The sequence below is a fragment of the Pieris brassicae genome, chromosome 14 (assembly GCF_905147105.1).
Source record: "Pieris brassicae chromosome 14, ilPieBrab1.1, whole genome shotgun sequence".
In the NCBI taxonomy this organism is placed as follows: Eukaryota; Metazoa; Arthropoda; class Insecta; order Lepidoptera; family Pieridae; genus Pieris; species Pieris brassicae.
In genome coordinates, this window is record NC_059678.1 from 1,821,122 (window position 1) to 1,839,142 (window position 18,021).

An 18,021-nucleotide genomic window follows, 5' to 3' on the forward strand; every position below is an offset into this window, starting at 1 on the left:
CATGGGAGGCGGTATCACTTAACATCTGATGAGCCTCCTGCCCGTTTGCCCCCTGTTCTATAAAAAAAAACATTTCGCCGTTATAGCAATACCGCGTGTTAGTTCTCGAAAGTTTTCGGCGGCGAAGCCTTTTAGTTGAAGTCTCGCGAAGGGTGCGTGCGCGCTCCTGATTTATGATTGTTTATTTGTAAATGACCAGTGTGTATAATTGTTATATGTATATTGCATGCTTTTAATAATGTTATTTGAGTGTTTTGTAAATATTCAAATTTCACTCGGGAATATATATTTTTGAGTCCGTTTCATAATCAACTGTAGTTACAAAAGAAGCAGCACAAAAAGGAATTATATATGTATTAATTAGCTATGGCAAAGAACATAGTCATAACACAGAAATATTTGGACAAAGGCCACACCCAAATGGCACTTCCATTTGGGTGTGGCCTTTGTCCAAATATCTTTGTCTAAATCTCTGTTCACTCAGTAATTGAGAGGAAATTCAAAAAGCGGGAAATATTTTTGCCCTCACAACATGCCACCATCACTAAAGAAGCTAGAACCAAACCAGGTCCTTACGAAGTAAGCACGCCATATCTATGAATCAATTCGACCTGGTCGTGGGGCGGGTGATCATTCCTTGTTAATGTAAGAGCACTAAGGTATAATCCACATGGTACAATAGACTTTACAGACAGCTTCAGCTTTGACTTTGTACCTCTGCCTAGAAGACCAAAAAAACCATCATCTATGATCGACATGCCTCCTGCACTTTACCAAACGAGGCAGGCAATTGCAAAAACAAAGTACTGCCTAAAGATTGCCATGCCATTATTTGATAATTCACCATACAAATAAAAAGGGCTGAATATAGATAGAGATCTCACTATGCATAAGCTAAAACTAAAGTGGTTACATTTTGTTTAATGTTGGTTTGAGTTTACTGATTGTTAATATCATTATTAAGAACTATGACTTTATTTAAGTATTGTGATTTAATGGAAAACTAAGGAGACTGACATTTTGTTTCGACTACTGATTAAATGTTTTGTTCAAGTTATAGAAGTGATACATTTCTTTGAGCTACCTACCATAGTGGCAATTTATGTTTAAGTTAAGTTTTTTTTTTGTTATTTTCTGTCAAAAGCAATGATTACTAATGGTTCCTATAATAATTTTAAAGACTGTGTTTTATTCCCATTGGTTACTTTCAGGTCTAAGATTTTATTTCTTTTCATAGTTAAGCTTATCTGCTTAAGTCTAAGGTACTTACATACTACATTAGTAAGTGATGTTTTCTTTGTATTTAGAAGTAAGTGTATTTAGAAGAATTTTGTTCGTTATGTGACATTAAATGATTATAAACTAATAAAATGTTTACTTTCAAAACCGCTGATCTACTAAAATAGACAATTTTTACTTATCCTACAGCAGCAATAAAGTGTATATGATATATCTCAATATATAATAAAGATATTTGAAAAGTCTTATAAAAGTCCTATGCAATATCATGCAAAAGAACCACAAATATGGTCAGTCAAAAAAATCTATTCTATTGACCAAGATAATCAATTACTTCTTCCTCCTGTAAAATTGATAAAATACTGATACGCGGTATTGCAAATTGCTCTTACGCGGTACTGCAGTCGCGTCGACGACATATCTTACGTAAACTAATTAAATACAAACTATTACTAATTACCTAAACCTAATTACGATTTAGACCAATTGTATAATTGCCGTGATAGTAAGTAATTTGTTTTGAATATATTTTTTATAGGAATACAACTTACCGAATGAACAAGTCTGTAAGGCTTATTTGAGTCCTTTAAAAAATGTAAGTAATCATAGGCATACCAATTTGTAACGTATATATCATTTGTATCTTGAGAACGGGCTAGAGCCTCTCGAGCTAATTCTCTGTTATATTGAGTCCTCAAATGCTGTATTTTCTTTGTAATGTCGAAAACCGATATTCTAAATACATTTGCAATGGAACGAAGCTCTTGTTTGCGTTTTTGTTTCTCGCGCCTGGTTTCACAACTGCGAGGATTCCAAAGCGCTGCATTTACTTGAAGTAATCCGACTAATTTCAAGGATTTCTCGCGAGACCATTCCATTTCAAGACTTTCAATAAAATATCGGATTCAACCTGCGATCGATCAAGCAATTCACAGAACGTTGGTATTAAATAATTTTAGTTCAACAACACAGTTTGACAACTTAATTCTACGACCCGCGATTTCGGATCCAATTTATTGATTAGTTGCAAGATTTGTTGTTTGTGAAGTTTGCCAACCTCTGATTGTCATTGCACTGGGTATACGATTTATTAAATAAATAATCTTTCAACCATTAGATTGAGGTTTTTTACAGAATTTCATTAATTGTAATAGAATTATTACTATCATTGTTATCGTTATTATATTTTATTTTCGTTATTAATGAAAATCGAATCTCTTCGAATCAACCGTGGTAGGGACAAGAAAAAGATGAAAAATGTAACGGTCATTTATTTTCCAACGCCGATAAAGAAGTTCACTTCAAAAACATATATACATGGTATATACTACATGGTTTAAATCAATAGCCAACAAGAATGTGTCAGTTTTGGTAAATTTTTTTAGCTGTGGTTGTGTTTAATGCCTCAGCTGTTGATAACCTGTATTGTTAATTGTTTACATCACGGGTGTTATACTGATAAAATCAAGTATTATAGTATTGATTTAAATTAAATAAGAGTAAGTGTAGAAATAGTTTTGGTAAAGTTTATCAATTAAAAATAAATACCTTTAATATACAAAACGTTTTTAAACAGTTATAATCTTATTATAACATATGGGTGCTACTTAAAAAGCCGCATTATGACAAAACAATATTGTTTTTCCATGATTTTATCTTGTCTTTTTACCACAATTAAATGTCTTAAATTTACATGTGAGATACTCTATTCTTTTATTTTGTTAAAGGTAATGTAGATCTTCAATCCTGAAGTTATCGAAGAAGAAACACGAATTTATTTAAATAAAATTTAAGAATTAACATAATTTATTCTTACATCTAAAAATTTCAAAAATAGTTCAAAAACGTAATATACCCTTGTCACGGTTAATAAATATAATTTGTATAGGGCAAAGATATTTCTTCATTTTACACAATCAGAATTTGATAAACCTACAATTTTTGTCTTAGACAAAGCATTCTATTTAATTTACAATGTTGTATAACCTACTTTCCTGTTAAGTTTTGAATGTTGTTTAAATGATATATATAAATAAAACTCTAATATGATAGTGTGTTCCAGCAAAGGTCCTATCAGAAATGTAAGTAAATATATTGATTGCTATAAGAACTCACACTAATATCAATAAAATTATAGATCCAATGGGGCTACTAGGCTAATTAAATTTTTCTACATGCATCATTGTTTTCCATTCCATTCTCCTTACAGTATGGTGAGGGGTAGATGGCTGACTATGCCTCATACACATGAACGGGTGCCTTTGGATTTTTGCCTTGATACAATGTGTTTACATGTTATTCCCATGATAACGTAACTACATGCTCCTTGTGCATTACTCATAGAGATGAAATGTTTGATTTTCTTATTTATACATTCATTCATTATGAAAATTAACTGGTTTAACTTGTGATTAGCAAAAACATTGGATCCTTACAATTTCCATGTAAACCTGGGCATTTAAATGAGTGCCAGAGAGTTCCTTGTCCATTTTACACCATTAATCAGAGAACTGGCAGGAAATATAAATTTATAAGCATGAATTCCTTTCCCTATCATTGACATTCAAAATGCCGTAAACACTTTTAAATTCTTATAATCTGTCATCTAATTGATATATCTAATTACAAAAATCATATTGGATAATTAAGTAGATCAGCCTCTTGTACCGTTTAATCTTAAACAATGCTTTCTCTGGGAATTGATGCCACCTAAATAATATATTTTTTTTAGATAAATGGTAAACCATCGCCAGATATGAAGAGAAGCACAAAACGGGAGAGATATAGTAAGTACCTATTTCTTAATGTTGAAAGTTTTTTGTACATAAAGAATGAGCTATGGCTGGTATTTAATCTTGGGATATGGTGTGACAATTTTGACCAATTACATGATGTATATTGTCTATGGAAAAAGCATAGAGTACAACAAAACATTTAAGTTTTGAACAATTTTGTTTAATGAGGGTAGTTTAAGAAACTACATACGTCAGTTGTCTTAAACACATATTAGTAAAAGTCGCGTTACTTGTGTGATTATTGAATTTGTGTTTGTGCATTCTCACTCCATATAGTATATATAACATCCTGACAACATGGAAATTGGTAATCCATAGTTTTCTATTTAAAACTCTGCTAGCCCGAAGATAGGTTCGCGTGGATTTCCTGTATTTGCCAATGTTTTTTAGAACCCATTCATTTTGTACACAGCTTTTATGGTTGTTTCTTTAAATAACGATAGTATTTTACTCGAATAAAATATTTACTTACGTATATATTTATTTGCCTCAATTGGCAAAGGCGTTCTCCATTCGCTTTTAACGCTTGCCCATCATATTTGTAAATGTCATCCCTTGGCTATGTGGCCTCTAACAACTGTAGCAAACGATTCTGTCAAATTACTGAAGAATTTTATTTTTACCTTGATGGACTTATCAAAGACATTCACATTTATAGCGCGCTTCCATAAATTTCCAATGATATTTGTAATTGTCATTTGGCTTATGTGGTCGTCCTTACCACGCCACAATTCTGTCAGATTACTGAACCATTTATCCATACCTTGGTTATATGCGGTCTTCTTATTCCTGTGAGCCTGCTAATTATAGCGTCTTATGTAACACATAATTATGTTTTGACCAAAGTTTGAATTACTTTAAGGTTTTTAAATTGTTAAGACTTCAATTTATTTATAGTTGTTTCTTTGTATACTTCTTTTAGTATTTTGTGACAAAAACTATATATATATATATGTATGCTGTGTATGTTTTAAGTTGTAACAGAAATAAACCGTAAACCTGACATTGGAATATTATTTCCTGTAAATTGTTATTGCTTTCAGGATATGGAGACAGTAGTGAAGGACCTCCAGCTAAGAGGATTCAAGTTGGCTTTACTATTAACTACCAAGTAAGAAACTTTCATACCGTACGTTTAGGTATTAGCCCTTGAATCTTAAGGTGTAGAACTGAAGTATTTCCGATAGGGTGCTTCAAGAAAAGAGCGTACCAGTTCTTAAAAGGCAACGCACTTGCGAGCCTCCTGGCAATGTGACTGTCCATCACATAACACCAGTTTGCCTCTTATTACATTTAAAAAAATCAAGAAATTAAAAAATATTAAAGTTAATTAGCCGTTGTCCTCATTATTTATTTGTTCTAATGTAGTTTATGCAAATGCAAAAATCCTTCAAAGGAGGGAAGATCACCTCCAAATTCTTCTAATCGTCTATCATGCTCCATGGCATTACACAATCTGATCCCGTCATCCCTTTTCAAACATCGCTCATCTAAAAGCACGCTGGAGTTTTACCCCTTCGTTGTTGACATCGCCAGGTTTCTTGTAAAAACAGCAAAGGAGTGGCACTCTTTGCCCCTCCTATCTTCCCGAGCCAGTTTTTTATTTAAGCGGCGGTCAAATGCATCGCCTGGACAGGCTCTCAAATTGGCCACATCTCACTTAACATGAGGTTAAACTATGGCTAAACGTCTGTCTAGTTCTGTATAAAAAAAATCATCTTCTGTGCTACATATCTTCCCGGCTTTCTCTCGTGTTTCTTCGTCTCAGGTTTCTGGTGGGTGATTTCTGCCCACTCTGCCATTCCGATTATTAGCACGACATATTGCGCACTGTGAGCGTTTGGAGCTATCACTTTTAGTTCTAAATATATTGATCGTTAATCGTGTAGTAAAATACTAATTGAATCCTAAATTAAAAGGGTGTTGTCAAAAATAGTCTTCTCAACTAATAGTTGACACAGCCTTGTCAACCTTGAACCCAAAAGTTATGCCACACGGCTATGCATCAAAGAAATATGTTGGGATTCCAGTAGAAGACCAAAATCGACATGCGTCCCAGAAGGCAACAGTTATTTTCAAATCCGTATGAATGTTTAATTAATAAATAATGAATTGCAGGTGTTAACAAGAGCAGCTGAATCTGTGTCATCTGGTGCGAAGTCACCTGTATCAGCACTCAATGAGCTGGGAATCAAAGTAACATACACTGTGCTCGACTATAGAGGCCCGCCGCACTGTCCTAGCTTTACTGTGGCAGTTACTGTAAGTATTGTTAACAAGCATAGACTAAAGATTTTGTCATTTTCACATTTGATTGTCTCTGCAAAAGTAACATTTAAAGACTTCAAATATTTTAGAGGTCTTAAAATGTCATATTTTTATAGCAATAAGACACAAGAATTAAGTAAAGAAAAAAAAAACACGTTTATTTCATTAAAGTACACTAACTTATATATAAAAGAAACACAAACCCAATCACTTTGATCATAAATCAATTTTTAGTCGCTGTCACCAGCACTCACTTTCAGTGGACCCATACTTTCTTGTCCTGTCACCTATATATGTATATATACTGAACCTAATGAAAACTATTTATAAAAAAAATATTTAAAAACAATAATAATAACTAATTCTAACTTAAAAAATGAGACAATGCACATAAACTTCCAACTAAAATTAAATAATAATAACAAAATGTTCAAAGGCCGGGCTTATTGATAATAATTTAGATAATACAGAACAAAATCAATTAAATCTTATTAATGTCAAGTAATAACTTATAAACTTAGTACAGAGTAGGTTTTCTCTCTGCTTCTTGTTATTTAGAGAGATTTCAGATTCCTGATAATATATTTTATGTCACTGAACTAATAGCGTTTGCAATACAATATGGTTCTGGTATTACTTTAAGAAATTTAAAGATATTTCTATTTTACACAGATAACATTAATTAAATAATATACTTTAACAACTATATCTGTACTGCATAGACATTTTTAGAGAGGTTTGTATTTAATAATGTTTACCTTATAGGGTTTGTATACCTGTATGTTTACATACCTGAGAGATTTTAGATTTTCCTTCAAAGATTTTGTGTTTGAGACGGCTATGACATTTTTAAGGCTCTGTTCGAAGAAGGCTAACAGTGTATTGTAAACTTTTACAATGTGTCTGTTAGGGCAAAGATATTTAGAGATTTCTAGAGAGATTTTGTATTTAATCATGTTTATATTGTAGAGGCACATGAGAGATTTTAGATTTTCCTTCAAAGACTTTGTATTCAAGACGGCTATAACATTTAGTGGGCTCTGTTCGAAGAAGGCTAACAGTGTATTGTAAACTTTTACAATGTGTCTGTTAGGGCAAAGATATTTAGAGATTTCTAGAGAGATTTTGTATTTAATCATGTTTACATTGTAGAGGCACATGAGAGATTTTAGATTTTCCTTCAAAGATTTATTATTTGAGGGGGTTATGGCATTTAAAGGGCTCTGTTTTGAGTAAGTTTACATTACACGGGCAAGCATTAGATATTGTTAAGAGATGTTTTATATTCTAGGCGGCTGATATGACATTTAAAGGCCACGGCACGAGCAAGCGCGACGCAAGAGCCAATGCGGCAAAGGTCTGCCTCAATACACTGCTGGCGAATGCCGGACAGATAATGCCGAAAAATAATGATATTGATTTTAGCAATGATCAAGTAGTTCATGCATCTGGTGAGTTTTTGAGGCATTTTATACGTTTTTTTCTTTCAATGAAGCAATGAATGTTGCTACGATGATACAGATGAACGGGGTTGGTGATGGGACACAGCCTTGTGGTACCCCAGCGTTTATGGTTTTAAGGTCGGAACATGCACCATCGATGATGACCTTGATTCTCCGATAGGCCAGAAAACTGGAGATCCAGTCGCATAATTACTCGGGAACGCCGTTGTCTGGAAGCTTAGAGCGTAGCGCTTTATGCCACACCCGATCGAAGGCTTTCGCTATGTCCAAACTAACCGCTAATACTTCCCCCTTGGAGTCAATTGCCTCTGCCCATCTATGTATAAGGTATATAAGAAAGTCACCACCTGAACGACCACGACGAAAGCCGTACTGATAATCGCTAATCAGCTGGTGGACCTGTGGCCTCCAGAGCTGGCCATTAGACAGGTGTTTTAGTAAATGTATTGAATCAGCTAAAACGTGTTGGGTCTCCTACTAACACTTTTTATTAGGAAGGTATACCTTAATCTCGGAAAGGATTGCCATATTAGACAGAGGCCGAGGTTTTTTTTAAATGTAATAGCAGGCAAACGGGCAAGAGGCTCACCTGATGTGAAGCGAGACCGCCGCCCATGGACACTCACATTGCCAGAAGGCTCGCAAGTGCGTTGCCGGCCTTTCAAGAATTGGTACGCTCTTTTCTTGAAGGACCCTAAGTCGAATTGGTTCGGAAATACTTCAGTGGGCAGCTGGTTCCACATCGTTGTGGTGCGCGGCAAAAACTGCCTTAACAACGCTCAGTTGTGGAACGGCGGACGTCGAGGTGATACGGATGGTATTTTGTATTTGTGTGCGTTGCGTGTATCTGTGGTGGACGTATCTTACGTGTGTTGCGTTTATAAATAATTGATTAATACAGATAACTTTGTAATTTGGTTTTATAACCTTTGTTTCTCTAATTTTAGTGCCAAAATTCCAACTTCCACTAAAACCCAGTCAGGTTGAGGAGACAAACGTTTTGCAGGAGACATCGGCACCATTGCCGGTTCGAGAAACCCGTGGTAAGTCTATTTTATTTTATTGAAGTATTCCTACTGCTACTCATTAAACAATTACATTATACACAAAAGCCAAAAACTGAATACACATTCAAACATAAACATAAAGCACAGTTTTACCTATTTATACAAAAAATATAACAAAGTACAAATTCATACTAATTTATAGATTATAAGTTCTATACATTATATACGATACATTGATCATTATAATAAATATTTAATATAATGGAACATAAAGCCATTATTAATAAAAGATACCAGAGTTTATTTTAATATTTTTTAAGCATTCTTTAGTCACATTAAAAATATATATTTGCTGGTAATTTGTGTTATAATCTATATACGACATGGCTGAGTTACGTAAATAGTTTTTTTCTGATAATACTCCACAGTTGTCTCAGTGTTAGCTTGCTTTTCATTTTCATTATCTAGGCGCACCCTTAAACGAAATATTCAAAGACAATGAAGTGTGGTGGAGCCATAAATTTAGTTGTCGCTTGTTTGAAGGATTCCATTTAGAGAATTATCACGAAAGAAATTCAAATTATTAATAAAGCTTTTTTTAAATTTGACGAATATTTAAATGAACCTAATCCTTTGTATCAAACAATTTGTATGACTCAAAACTTGGCGATCAAAAAGAGTGGCGGAGAGTTTCTTGCCAGTTCTTCTAGTTCTACGTTCTTGATTTGCGAACTGGTAGTAAATATAAATATACATATAAGTGTACACGTGTTTATATATATGAATAAAGATATTTTGAGTTAAGGTTTGATAAATAATAATTAATAAAAGTAAATCTGCATACGTAATACTTGAACAGCCCGGCTCGATTTAAAAGGTTGTAGGACCTAAAAAAATTTATTCCATTGCAATCCTGTTCCAAAGTTTCATGTTTGTATTGTAAATAAATAAATTCGCAGATGTAAATGAACCAGCCCCATTGTTCACGCCAGTATACAGTCTTCCATCACACAAAAGTCCTGTGAATATTGTGTATGAGACCTTTCCGGGAGTTGTATTTAGTACAACTCTAGGTGACGGCTCACCACTTGATTCGGAGACTGGTGAGTGCTTTAAAAGTTATCAGAATTATGAGATAGACGAAGCGCCCATGGACACCCGCAACACCAGAAGATTTGAGTTCCCTTTTAGGTATGCTCCAGGTACCTAAGCAGCAGGTTTTATAAAGTGGTCTTTATTTGTTTCGAAATCTAACTAACATAAATTATATATAGTATAATAACTAGCTGCCCCCGCGAACTTCGTTTCTCCTTAATGTTTTTAGTTTGCCTTAATACCGTGACACGAAAGAATAATTTCACTGTATTATTGTCACTATATTTTGAGTTTGATTTACACTTCAGTCTAAGTAACACGTGGTTGGCTAACACCAAAAATTAAAAAAGTTTATACTTTAGCCTCAATAACACGTGGTAATCATGATATTGAATTGTAGCTCATATGACACGTTTGTCGGTTTACCATAGCAGTGCCATCTATTGATTACTTACTGAATCCAGTCGAAAAGTATCTTTTGGAGTTAACAGATAACAGACTGTCAATTAATTATAGACAAATAATTTGCAATAAAATATAATTGCGACTATAATTAAAGATCTAAGCTATCCTATCTCTTAAGTTGGACCACACTGCACACGGTGTGCCAATTTAATTTAAAATCGGTTAAGTAGTTTTGGAGTCCATCGCGGACAAAGATCGTGACAGGAGTTTTATATGTATTAAGATATATATCTAAAGATGAAAAACATATATAGGAAAAGGTTCAAACATTTACAAAAGCAAAAAATCTGTAAAAATTATTAAATAATTTGGCTTCAACGTGCGGCTCACATTGCGGTCGTTGGTTCGTTCCCTGATGTACACCAATGGACTTTCTATGTACGCTTTTAAAATTCACTCGAACTGTCAAGGAAAACATCGCACACACAACACAACAGGATTGCTTGCCTCAGAACTAAAAAGTCGGCGTGTGTCAGGCGCAGGAGGCTGATCACCTACTTGCCGGATTGACATGATCATGAAACATGTATATTTGAGGACAAGAATATTTTTATCCCTTTCGGCTCTGTTGTGTGAGGGTGTGTGTGAGTGTGCTCATTAAGCGTATGTAGGCTTACCAATACAATGCAAAGATGCATAGGAGTGCAAAGCTACCCGTCACCTCGTGAGTTCTGAATCTAATAGAAATGAGGTGTATTAAAGTTTTTTATTCCAGTTCCAGCACAAATAAGTCACAGCATGCGTTTCAAGACAGTGTGCAAGATCAAAGAGCAGGTCTTTGAAGGTTATGGTATGTATTGGAAATATTTGTTCGCGTATAACTGTCATGTGCGCGTGCGCGTGCGGAGGAACATAATTTATCTGAATGTTTTTATTTCAGTCACGTGATAAAGAACGGTGCATCAATAACGTAGAGTTTCTTTACTGTAACAAACATGTGGGCAGGGGGGTACATCTGGTGTTAAGTGATACCGCCCATGGGCACTCACATTGCCGGAGGGCATTGATAGAGCGTCGGTGGCCTTTTTTAAATAGAACAGGGGGCTAGCGGGCAGGAGGCTATCTTGATGTTTAAGTGATACCGCCCATGGGCACTCACATGGCAAGAGGGCATTGATAGAGCGTAGCTGGCCTTTTTTAAATTAAAATAGGGGGCTAGCGGGCAGGAGGCTATCTTGATGTTTAAGTGATACCGCCCATGGGCACTCACATGGCCAGAGGGCATTATAAGAGCGTTGCTGCCCTTTTTTTTATTGAACAAGGAGCTAGCGTTTAAAAGCCTCAATGCATATTAGTGATACCGCCCATGGGCACTCACATGGCAAGAGGGCATTGATAGAGCGTAGCTGGCCTTTTTTAAATTAAAACAGTGGGCTAGCGGGCAGGAGGCTATCTTGATGTTTAAGTGATACCGCCCATGGGCACTCACATGGCAAGAGGGCATTGATAGAGCGTAGCTGGCCTTTTTTAAATTAAAACAGTGGGCTAGCGGGCAGGAGGCTATCTTGATGTTTAAGTGATACCGCCCATGGGCACTCACATGGCCTGAGGGCATTATAAGAGCGTTGCTGCCCTTTTTTTATTGAACAAGGAGCTAGCGTTTAAAAGCCTCAATGCACATTAGTGATACCGCCCATGGGCACTCACATTACTGAAAGGCATGCAACTGCGTTGCCGGCCTTTAACAGTGACATTTAAAAAAAAAAAGACATCTTAAGAAAACACTAAACGGATTGAAGCTATGTATTATTATTAAAAACTTATACGTCAACACAGGTTCTAGTAAAAAGCAATCTAAGCTGGCCGCTTCGAGGTCAGCGTTGGCCAGCCTCCTGGGAACACCAACAGAGCAAATATCAACGCCGACCACATATTGCAATACTCTTCCTCAATATATTGCCGATCATGTTTCTAAGTAAGTAATCATTAATAAATCCAGGTCTCGTCCACAGATGTATCATTGTTAAAAGGCAAGTAGGTGAGCCTTTATTGGGTCTGAGACATGCTGGTTTTCTTCTTTCACAACCCTAAGGCGGTTGTTTCTTTATCATTTTCTCAATAGGCAAGTAGAAGATCAGCATTGTCTGGTTTCCTTCTTCCTTCACATTACGAACGAGTACTGCACAGCTACAATAGCACAACTTCAAAGACTAGAGCTTGAAAAGTACTATTATTAACTTTAACGTGATAATCGTTGACAGCTCTGCCACTGACTGACGTATAATGTCATTTATAATTAATAATATATCATTTGACAATAGAATGTCCATCGAAAAATGATCAACGTCATTTCGACCATAAAATATTTTTAAAAAGCAATATATTTTTTTTTAAGTGGGCAGAAATATTCCGCTCTGGTAAAAACTTTTTGGTCTTGAGACAAAATAAAAACATACGTTAACAATGAACTTTCAAATTTTGTAACCAGTTTTCTGAAGGGACAATTGACATTTAACACGTAATCAAAAAAAGAACGCCATAGTTAGGCCATACATTATTTTTTAAAAGTAATATTTTTTTAAGTGGCCAGTAATATTGCGCATTGGTTAACACTTTTTGGTCACGAGACAAAATAAAAACATACACAATGAACTTTCAAATTTTGTAACCAGCTTTAAGGCTAATACCGATTTTGGAAATATTTTCTGTTGTTTATTATCTTATATAAACTGTAACTGGACTGATTTTGTTAAAATTTGTTGTATATTTAGATTTACAATAAGATTATTGAAGTGAAACCTCTTTATCGGCGTTGGAAAAAAATTACCATCACATTTTCTTGCCCCTGCCACAGTTGATTCGAAGAGTTCATAACAAAAATATACAATAACGATAACAATGATAGTAATAATTCTATTACAATTAATGAAATTCTGCAATAATCTTAGTAGTAATAAGGTAAAATGAAATAAATGTATTATTTGTATTAATGTCTATTATAATAAAAGCCTTTTGTTAAACTTTGTCTAATTTAACTTTATTTAACCAATTTATGTACATAGCAGATAATTTTTCGAAAAATAAGGTCATAAAGAAGTTTCACTTACGTGTGTACACTAGTACACGCAAACATTTTTAATTCTATTCAAGTCGTGTGCAGTCAGTCAGTACAGTACAGTCTGTTGGATCCAGTAATTTATATCAAGTTCTGAATTTCCCATTGATATCCGCTTATCAAAATGTTGTTTGAATTTCAGATTGATAAATGAGAAATTCACCGAACTCATGCGGAATGATCCGGCGCATTCCAAGCGAAAAGTCTTGGCTGGAATTGTCATGACTATAGGAGAAGGTATCGAGAAGTCGAAGGTAAGGAAAATTCAGTTTTCACTAACATATGGGGCAATGCTTTTGTCGTGGAATGGAAGCCTGGTTATCCATATCACTGGTTCTTACCTAGTTTGGAAACCAGTCACCCAATACCTTCCCAACTATAATCTTATTGTTTGTTACTAATGTTATATGGGATAAATTAAGAAATTATTATTATCACTTCATGATATGGTAATTTTATAAGTCAGTGTTTTAGAGCCAAATGCAAACAATCATTCTTTGATTGTATATGTAATATTGTTTATTATTATTAGCTATAATAAATTATATTGTTTAAGGTAAGTTACTGTTTTGGTAGGCTAAAGTATTTTTGGTATCTAAGGCTATGATGGATGCTAGGTGAATGAATGGTGAATATTGACTTCGATTTTATATTAAACATTTTTTTTTACATATATTTTGAAGTGTTTTCTACTTAGAATAGAATATGTGTCGCCTTCAACTGGGGTTACAAAATGGTTCTTTATAAAAAAAGGTTTTACTTCCAAATGCGACATGATACTGGCCTCATTAAAAAAATGCTTTAAAAAATATTTTATGACTTAAATTATAGCGTTCTTTTTTAGAATGTACAATGACAATTGTCGCTTCCGGAAGCTGGTTTCAAAATTTTAAAGAACATTTTTAAAGTTTTTACCAATGCGCAATAATACTGGCCACATAAAAAAATATTGCTTTTTTTAAATATTTTATGGTCTGAATGGCGCTGTACATTTTTTATGGACAATGTCAATGGTCAAATTCTATATTTCTAGATTATAGCAGTATCTACCGGGACTAAATGTGTTTCGGGCGAATATATGTCGGTCAGTGGAAGAGCTGTCAACGACTGTCACGCGGAGGTCAGTAATAGGACTTTAAGTTGTTAATACCTGTATTCTATTAAATATAATTTGAAATATTCTATGTAATTTGTTATTTTATTATTGTGGCTTTTAATTTTTTAAATAAACTATTATACTACTATATATATACTAATATATAATTATTATTTTTGAAAGTACCCTCAAAATTAAGTTTTTATAAAATTTTATTATTTCCTCTTTAGGTGGCCGCGCGGCGTTGTCTACAGCGATATCTGTACAATCAATTGTTGATGTACGCAAGTTCTAAAAGTAAGTAGTTTTTTTAATTGTTTTCAGCAGGGTTACTCCTTAAAATGTTACAAGTATTAAGTGAATAATAACATTTTTTTTCAAATATTTCCAATTACTAATACGATATAATACACACACCGATAATTCTATTATTAATAATACATAAAAAATTATCTTATGACTGATAATCTATCAAGTAGCTCTTGTGTACTCAACCAGGGTACCAATTTAGGTCCACTACTATAGTAAACTTACATCAACGCGTGAACGGCGTCGCTTACCAAGTTGGAGAATGCGTGTCGTACATCTAAGAGCATTTTCCTTCTCAAATCCTTGCTTGGAACCCTTAGACCAAGTCCCTCCATAATATCCATATGATGTACCCGACTCGTAGGTATATAGCCAGGTCTTTTATAAAGCGTAGCTGGACTTAACCCACCATAACCAGAACAAATAGCACTCACGGAACATATACTTTTTGTAGAAATATTGTTTTAGATCCCCGTATGCCAATAGAGGAATCTGATCTAGAACCTTTGCCGGAAGGTGGATACAGATTAAAAGAGAATAGACAACTCCATTTATATATAAGTACAGCGCCGTGTGGTGATGGAAGGATATTCAGCCCTCATGAGACCCAGACGGAACGGGATAAACATCCAAACAGGTCTGTTTCTATCTCTTTTTATTCCTTCAGATTTCTATATCTGTTTCGTGATAGAATAATAGAAGTTATTGAGCTAATGTAAGTGCGTGCTCCTAGTTCACCATGCCTACTACTAATAGACCACAAGTCTTTGTTTTTAATTTTATTATTATTAATTACTTATGATATCATGTGGAACATGGTGTAATGGTTTCAGCTCCTTACAAGCGTTGTGTAAAACGAAAACTTTGAGAAAAAGAGTGGCGGAGAGTTTATTGCCAGTTCTTCTCTTCCGTTTTACGCCCTTGATTTGAGAACTGGCAGTAAATGTAAAATTAGAAGCATATAATATATATTTCTTTTATGACGTTCATAATGTACATTGTGTTACCTATATAAATAATAATAATTAGTCACGCCTAGCGTTAGGCCTTTAGTGAGGCCTTCGAGCCAGTCGGTAAAATGGTCGAGAATCCTGTCTTTAGGTTGGAAGAACAGTACATCATTATTTCCCCACAGTTAATAGTCATCTATGCCCGAGAATAAGGCCTACTCTAATAACTTAAAACCACTGTTTTTTTTTATAATTTTAAAATCAGCTCCACGTAATGAATCATTCGGAGTATTTTATGATATCGTTTTCTATCGTGTTTTAAGATTCTCTCGAGGGCAGCTTCGTAGCAAGATAGAGTCTGGTGAAGGGACAATACCAGTGAAGAAGTCTGCGTTCATACAAACTTGGGATGGAGTTTTACAGGTATATGTTTATGAGGTTCGGTCCATTGCTGTGCACCATTAAAATCTGTAAGCATGTACCACTCGCAATAATGTCTCCGGACCGAAGGACCAACATTTCTCAAATGCGTCAGACAGACTAGGCGCGACAGACAGCCCCATTTACAGAGGCTGTTTCAGCGTCACCCACTGAAATTGCGTGCAGGTTAGTCTCTCCATGAAGCCTGCGAAGTGCCTGGAGACTTCTGTGCTTCTGGAAGGAGCGAGGCAGGTAGGCTGGCTTAGCTAGCCTTTACTCACAACAGACCAAGTGAGGCTCTAGATGTGAAAACTGGTCCACCGGTCTTGTGTTAGACAGAAGGCTGATCTTTGCAATCTGAGGCCAAGACCTGAGGGTTGCCACTGTATGATTATTATATTAGAATAACAATAAATATAAAGGCCGGCAACGCACTCATAATTGAATGTCCGTAAGTTGTGACTGTTCCGTAGGCTGGCTTGCTTTTTAGTGAGTGCAGTTTGGTAATATTTTTTTGTTAAAAAGGAATTTTTATCAAATGTTATTTTTATAGGGCGAGCGTCTGCTAACAATGTCGTGCTCGGATAAAGTGGCGCGCTGGTGTGTCACCGGCCTACAGGGGGCGCTTTTATCGCAACTCATCAAGCCTATTTACCTCAATTCGTTGGTGCTTGGGTCCTTGCTGCATACGGAGCATATGTATAGGTAAGGTGATTTTCTTTAACTTATCAAGTAAATAAGCCTTACATATTATAATATATAGAGAAAGATGTTTCAATTGGGCAATATTAAATTCGTTATATAGTCATTTTTACCATTAGCTTACGCATTGCGTCTAATTGAATGAGGCTTCGCATATTTGACAGCTGACAGATGACTTAGAAATGACTGCTGTGACGTGACAAATGACGTTGACTTTTACAAGCGACAAATAACTTTTCATATGACGTCGCCTTTTACAAATGACAACTGTCATTTGACACGTGACGGCTATGTTCGTCAAGTCATTAAAAGACAGCTCAGCAGCTTAGGATGACATGAATTTTATCAGTAAATAAAATGAGTTTTTTAGTCAATTATTTTTATTATACTACATTAATTATTCTATAGAAAATGGCGGTTGCCGATGTGTCATTAAGTAATACGTTCCTCGGGCCCTGAAATCGTTAATAATTTTAGTCTCTAAATTCGGAGATTCTCTTTAGCAGCCGTTCAAGAATAACGTAAGCACTATAGGGGGGGGGGGGGGGGGGGGGTTCTACGTTACTTTTAAACACATATTGACTATGCTTGAAAACGAATGCATTTTCGAGGAATCTTACAAAAGATGAATACGTTTATGTACTATTATTTTTGGGAGCTTTGCTTACTTTGGCTGACAGGGGGGGGGGGATAAATACTTGAACGGCCCGAACGGAAAAGATAGATAGATATAGAGTGACCACTACTTAAAACATAGGGATCCATTAGACGGATTTTTAACATTAGCGTCCAATAACTCTACTTACAGTCTCTATTAAGAGGAAAACACTTCTTGTGTACAATATTAAAATAGACAATATTATGGAATTTAGAAGGATATTTTTTTGACACATCAGATTCCTATTCACTGTTAATAGTTAAGAAATCTCGCCTTCCAAACAAATTCATCAAAAAATTATTCCTACCAACTTCGAAGCTAAATTTTCTTTGTTGGCCTGGATTAATCTCCCTAAACATAATATTATATAAATCTTGTGGTGTTTTGATTGATGTATTGATTTCTCTTATTTGACTTTTAAAGATTCCTAAAAGCTTTAACATAGGAAAAATTGATCTACGTATTCTCTTGGGGGCAGAGGGACTGAAAAAGCTTTTTA

The 18,021-nt window shown here is 35.0% G+C and overlaps 1 protein-coding gene across 3 annotated transcripts in view; it reads left to right on the forward strand.

The window, feature by feature from the left end:
* The first annotated feature begins 2,668 nt into the window (after positions 1–2,668).
* LOC123718014 (double-stranded RNA-specific editase Adar) overlaps positions 2,669–18,021 on the forward strand; it is a 35,356-nt gene continuing 20,003 nt past the window's right edge. Inside the window, exons 1-16 of one of the 3 annotated variants that reach the window (XM_045674357.1) lie at positions 2,669–2,738; positions 2,967–3,320; positions 3,971–4,025; positions 5,078–5,145; positions 6,153–6,296; positions 7,594–7,753; positions 8,713–8,808; positions 9,732–9,875; positions 11,048–11,122; positions 12,109–12,247; positions 13,530–13,641; positions 14,421–14,507; positions 14,714–14,780; positions 15,261–15,429; positions 16,066–16,165; positions 16,716–16,867. In XM_045674357.1, the coding sequence (XP_045530313.1) occupies positions 3,285–3,320; positions 3,971–4,025; positions 5,078–5,145; positions 6,153–6,296; positions 7,594–7,753; positions 8,713–8,808; positions 9,732–9,875; positions 11,048–11,122; positions 12,109–12,247; positions 13,530–13,641; positions 14,421–14,507; positions 14,714–14,780; positions 15,261–15,429; positions 16,066–16,165; positions 16,716–16,867 (1,604 nt within the window). In that variant the 5' untranslated portion in view covers positions 2,669–2,738; positions 2,967–3,284. Of the gene's footprint in view, positions 2,739–2,966; positions 3,321–3,970; positions 4,026–4,247; positions 4,342–5,077; positions 5,146–6,152; positions 6,297–7,593; positions 7,754–8,712; positions 8,809–9,731; positions 9,876–11,047; positions 11,123–12,108; positions 12,248–13,529; positions 13,642–14,420; positions 14,508–14,713; positions 14,781–15,260; positions 15,430–16,065; positions 16,166–16,715; positions 16,868–18,021 lie in introns of those variants that run through there. The other 2 variants (XM_045674358.1, XM_045674359.1) reach the window with 2 other exon arrangements.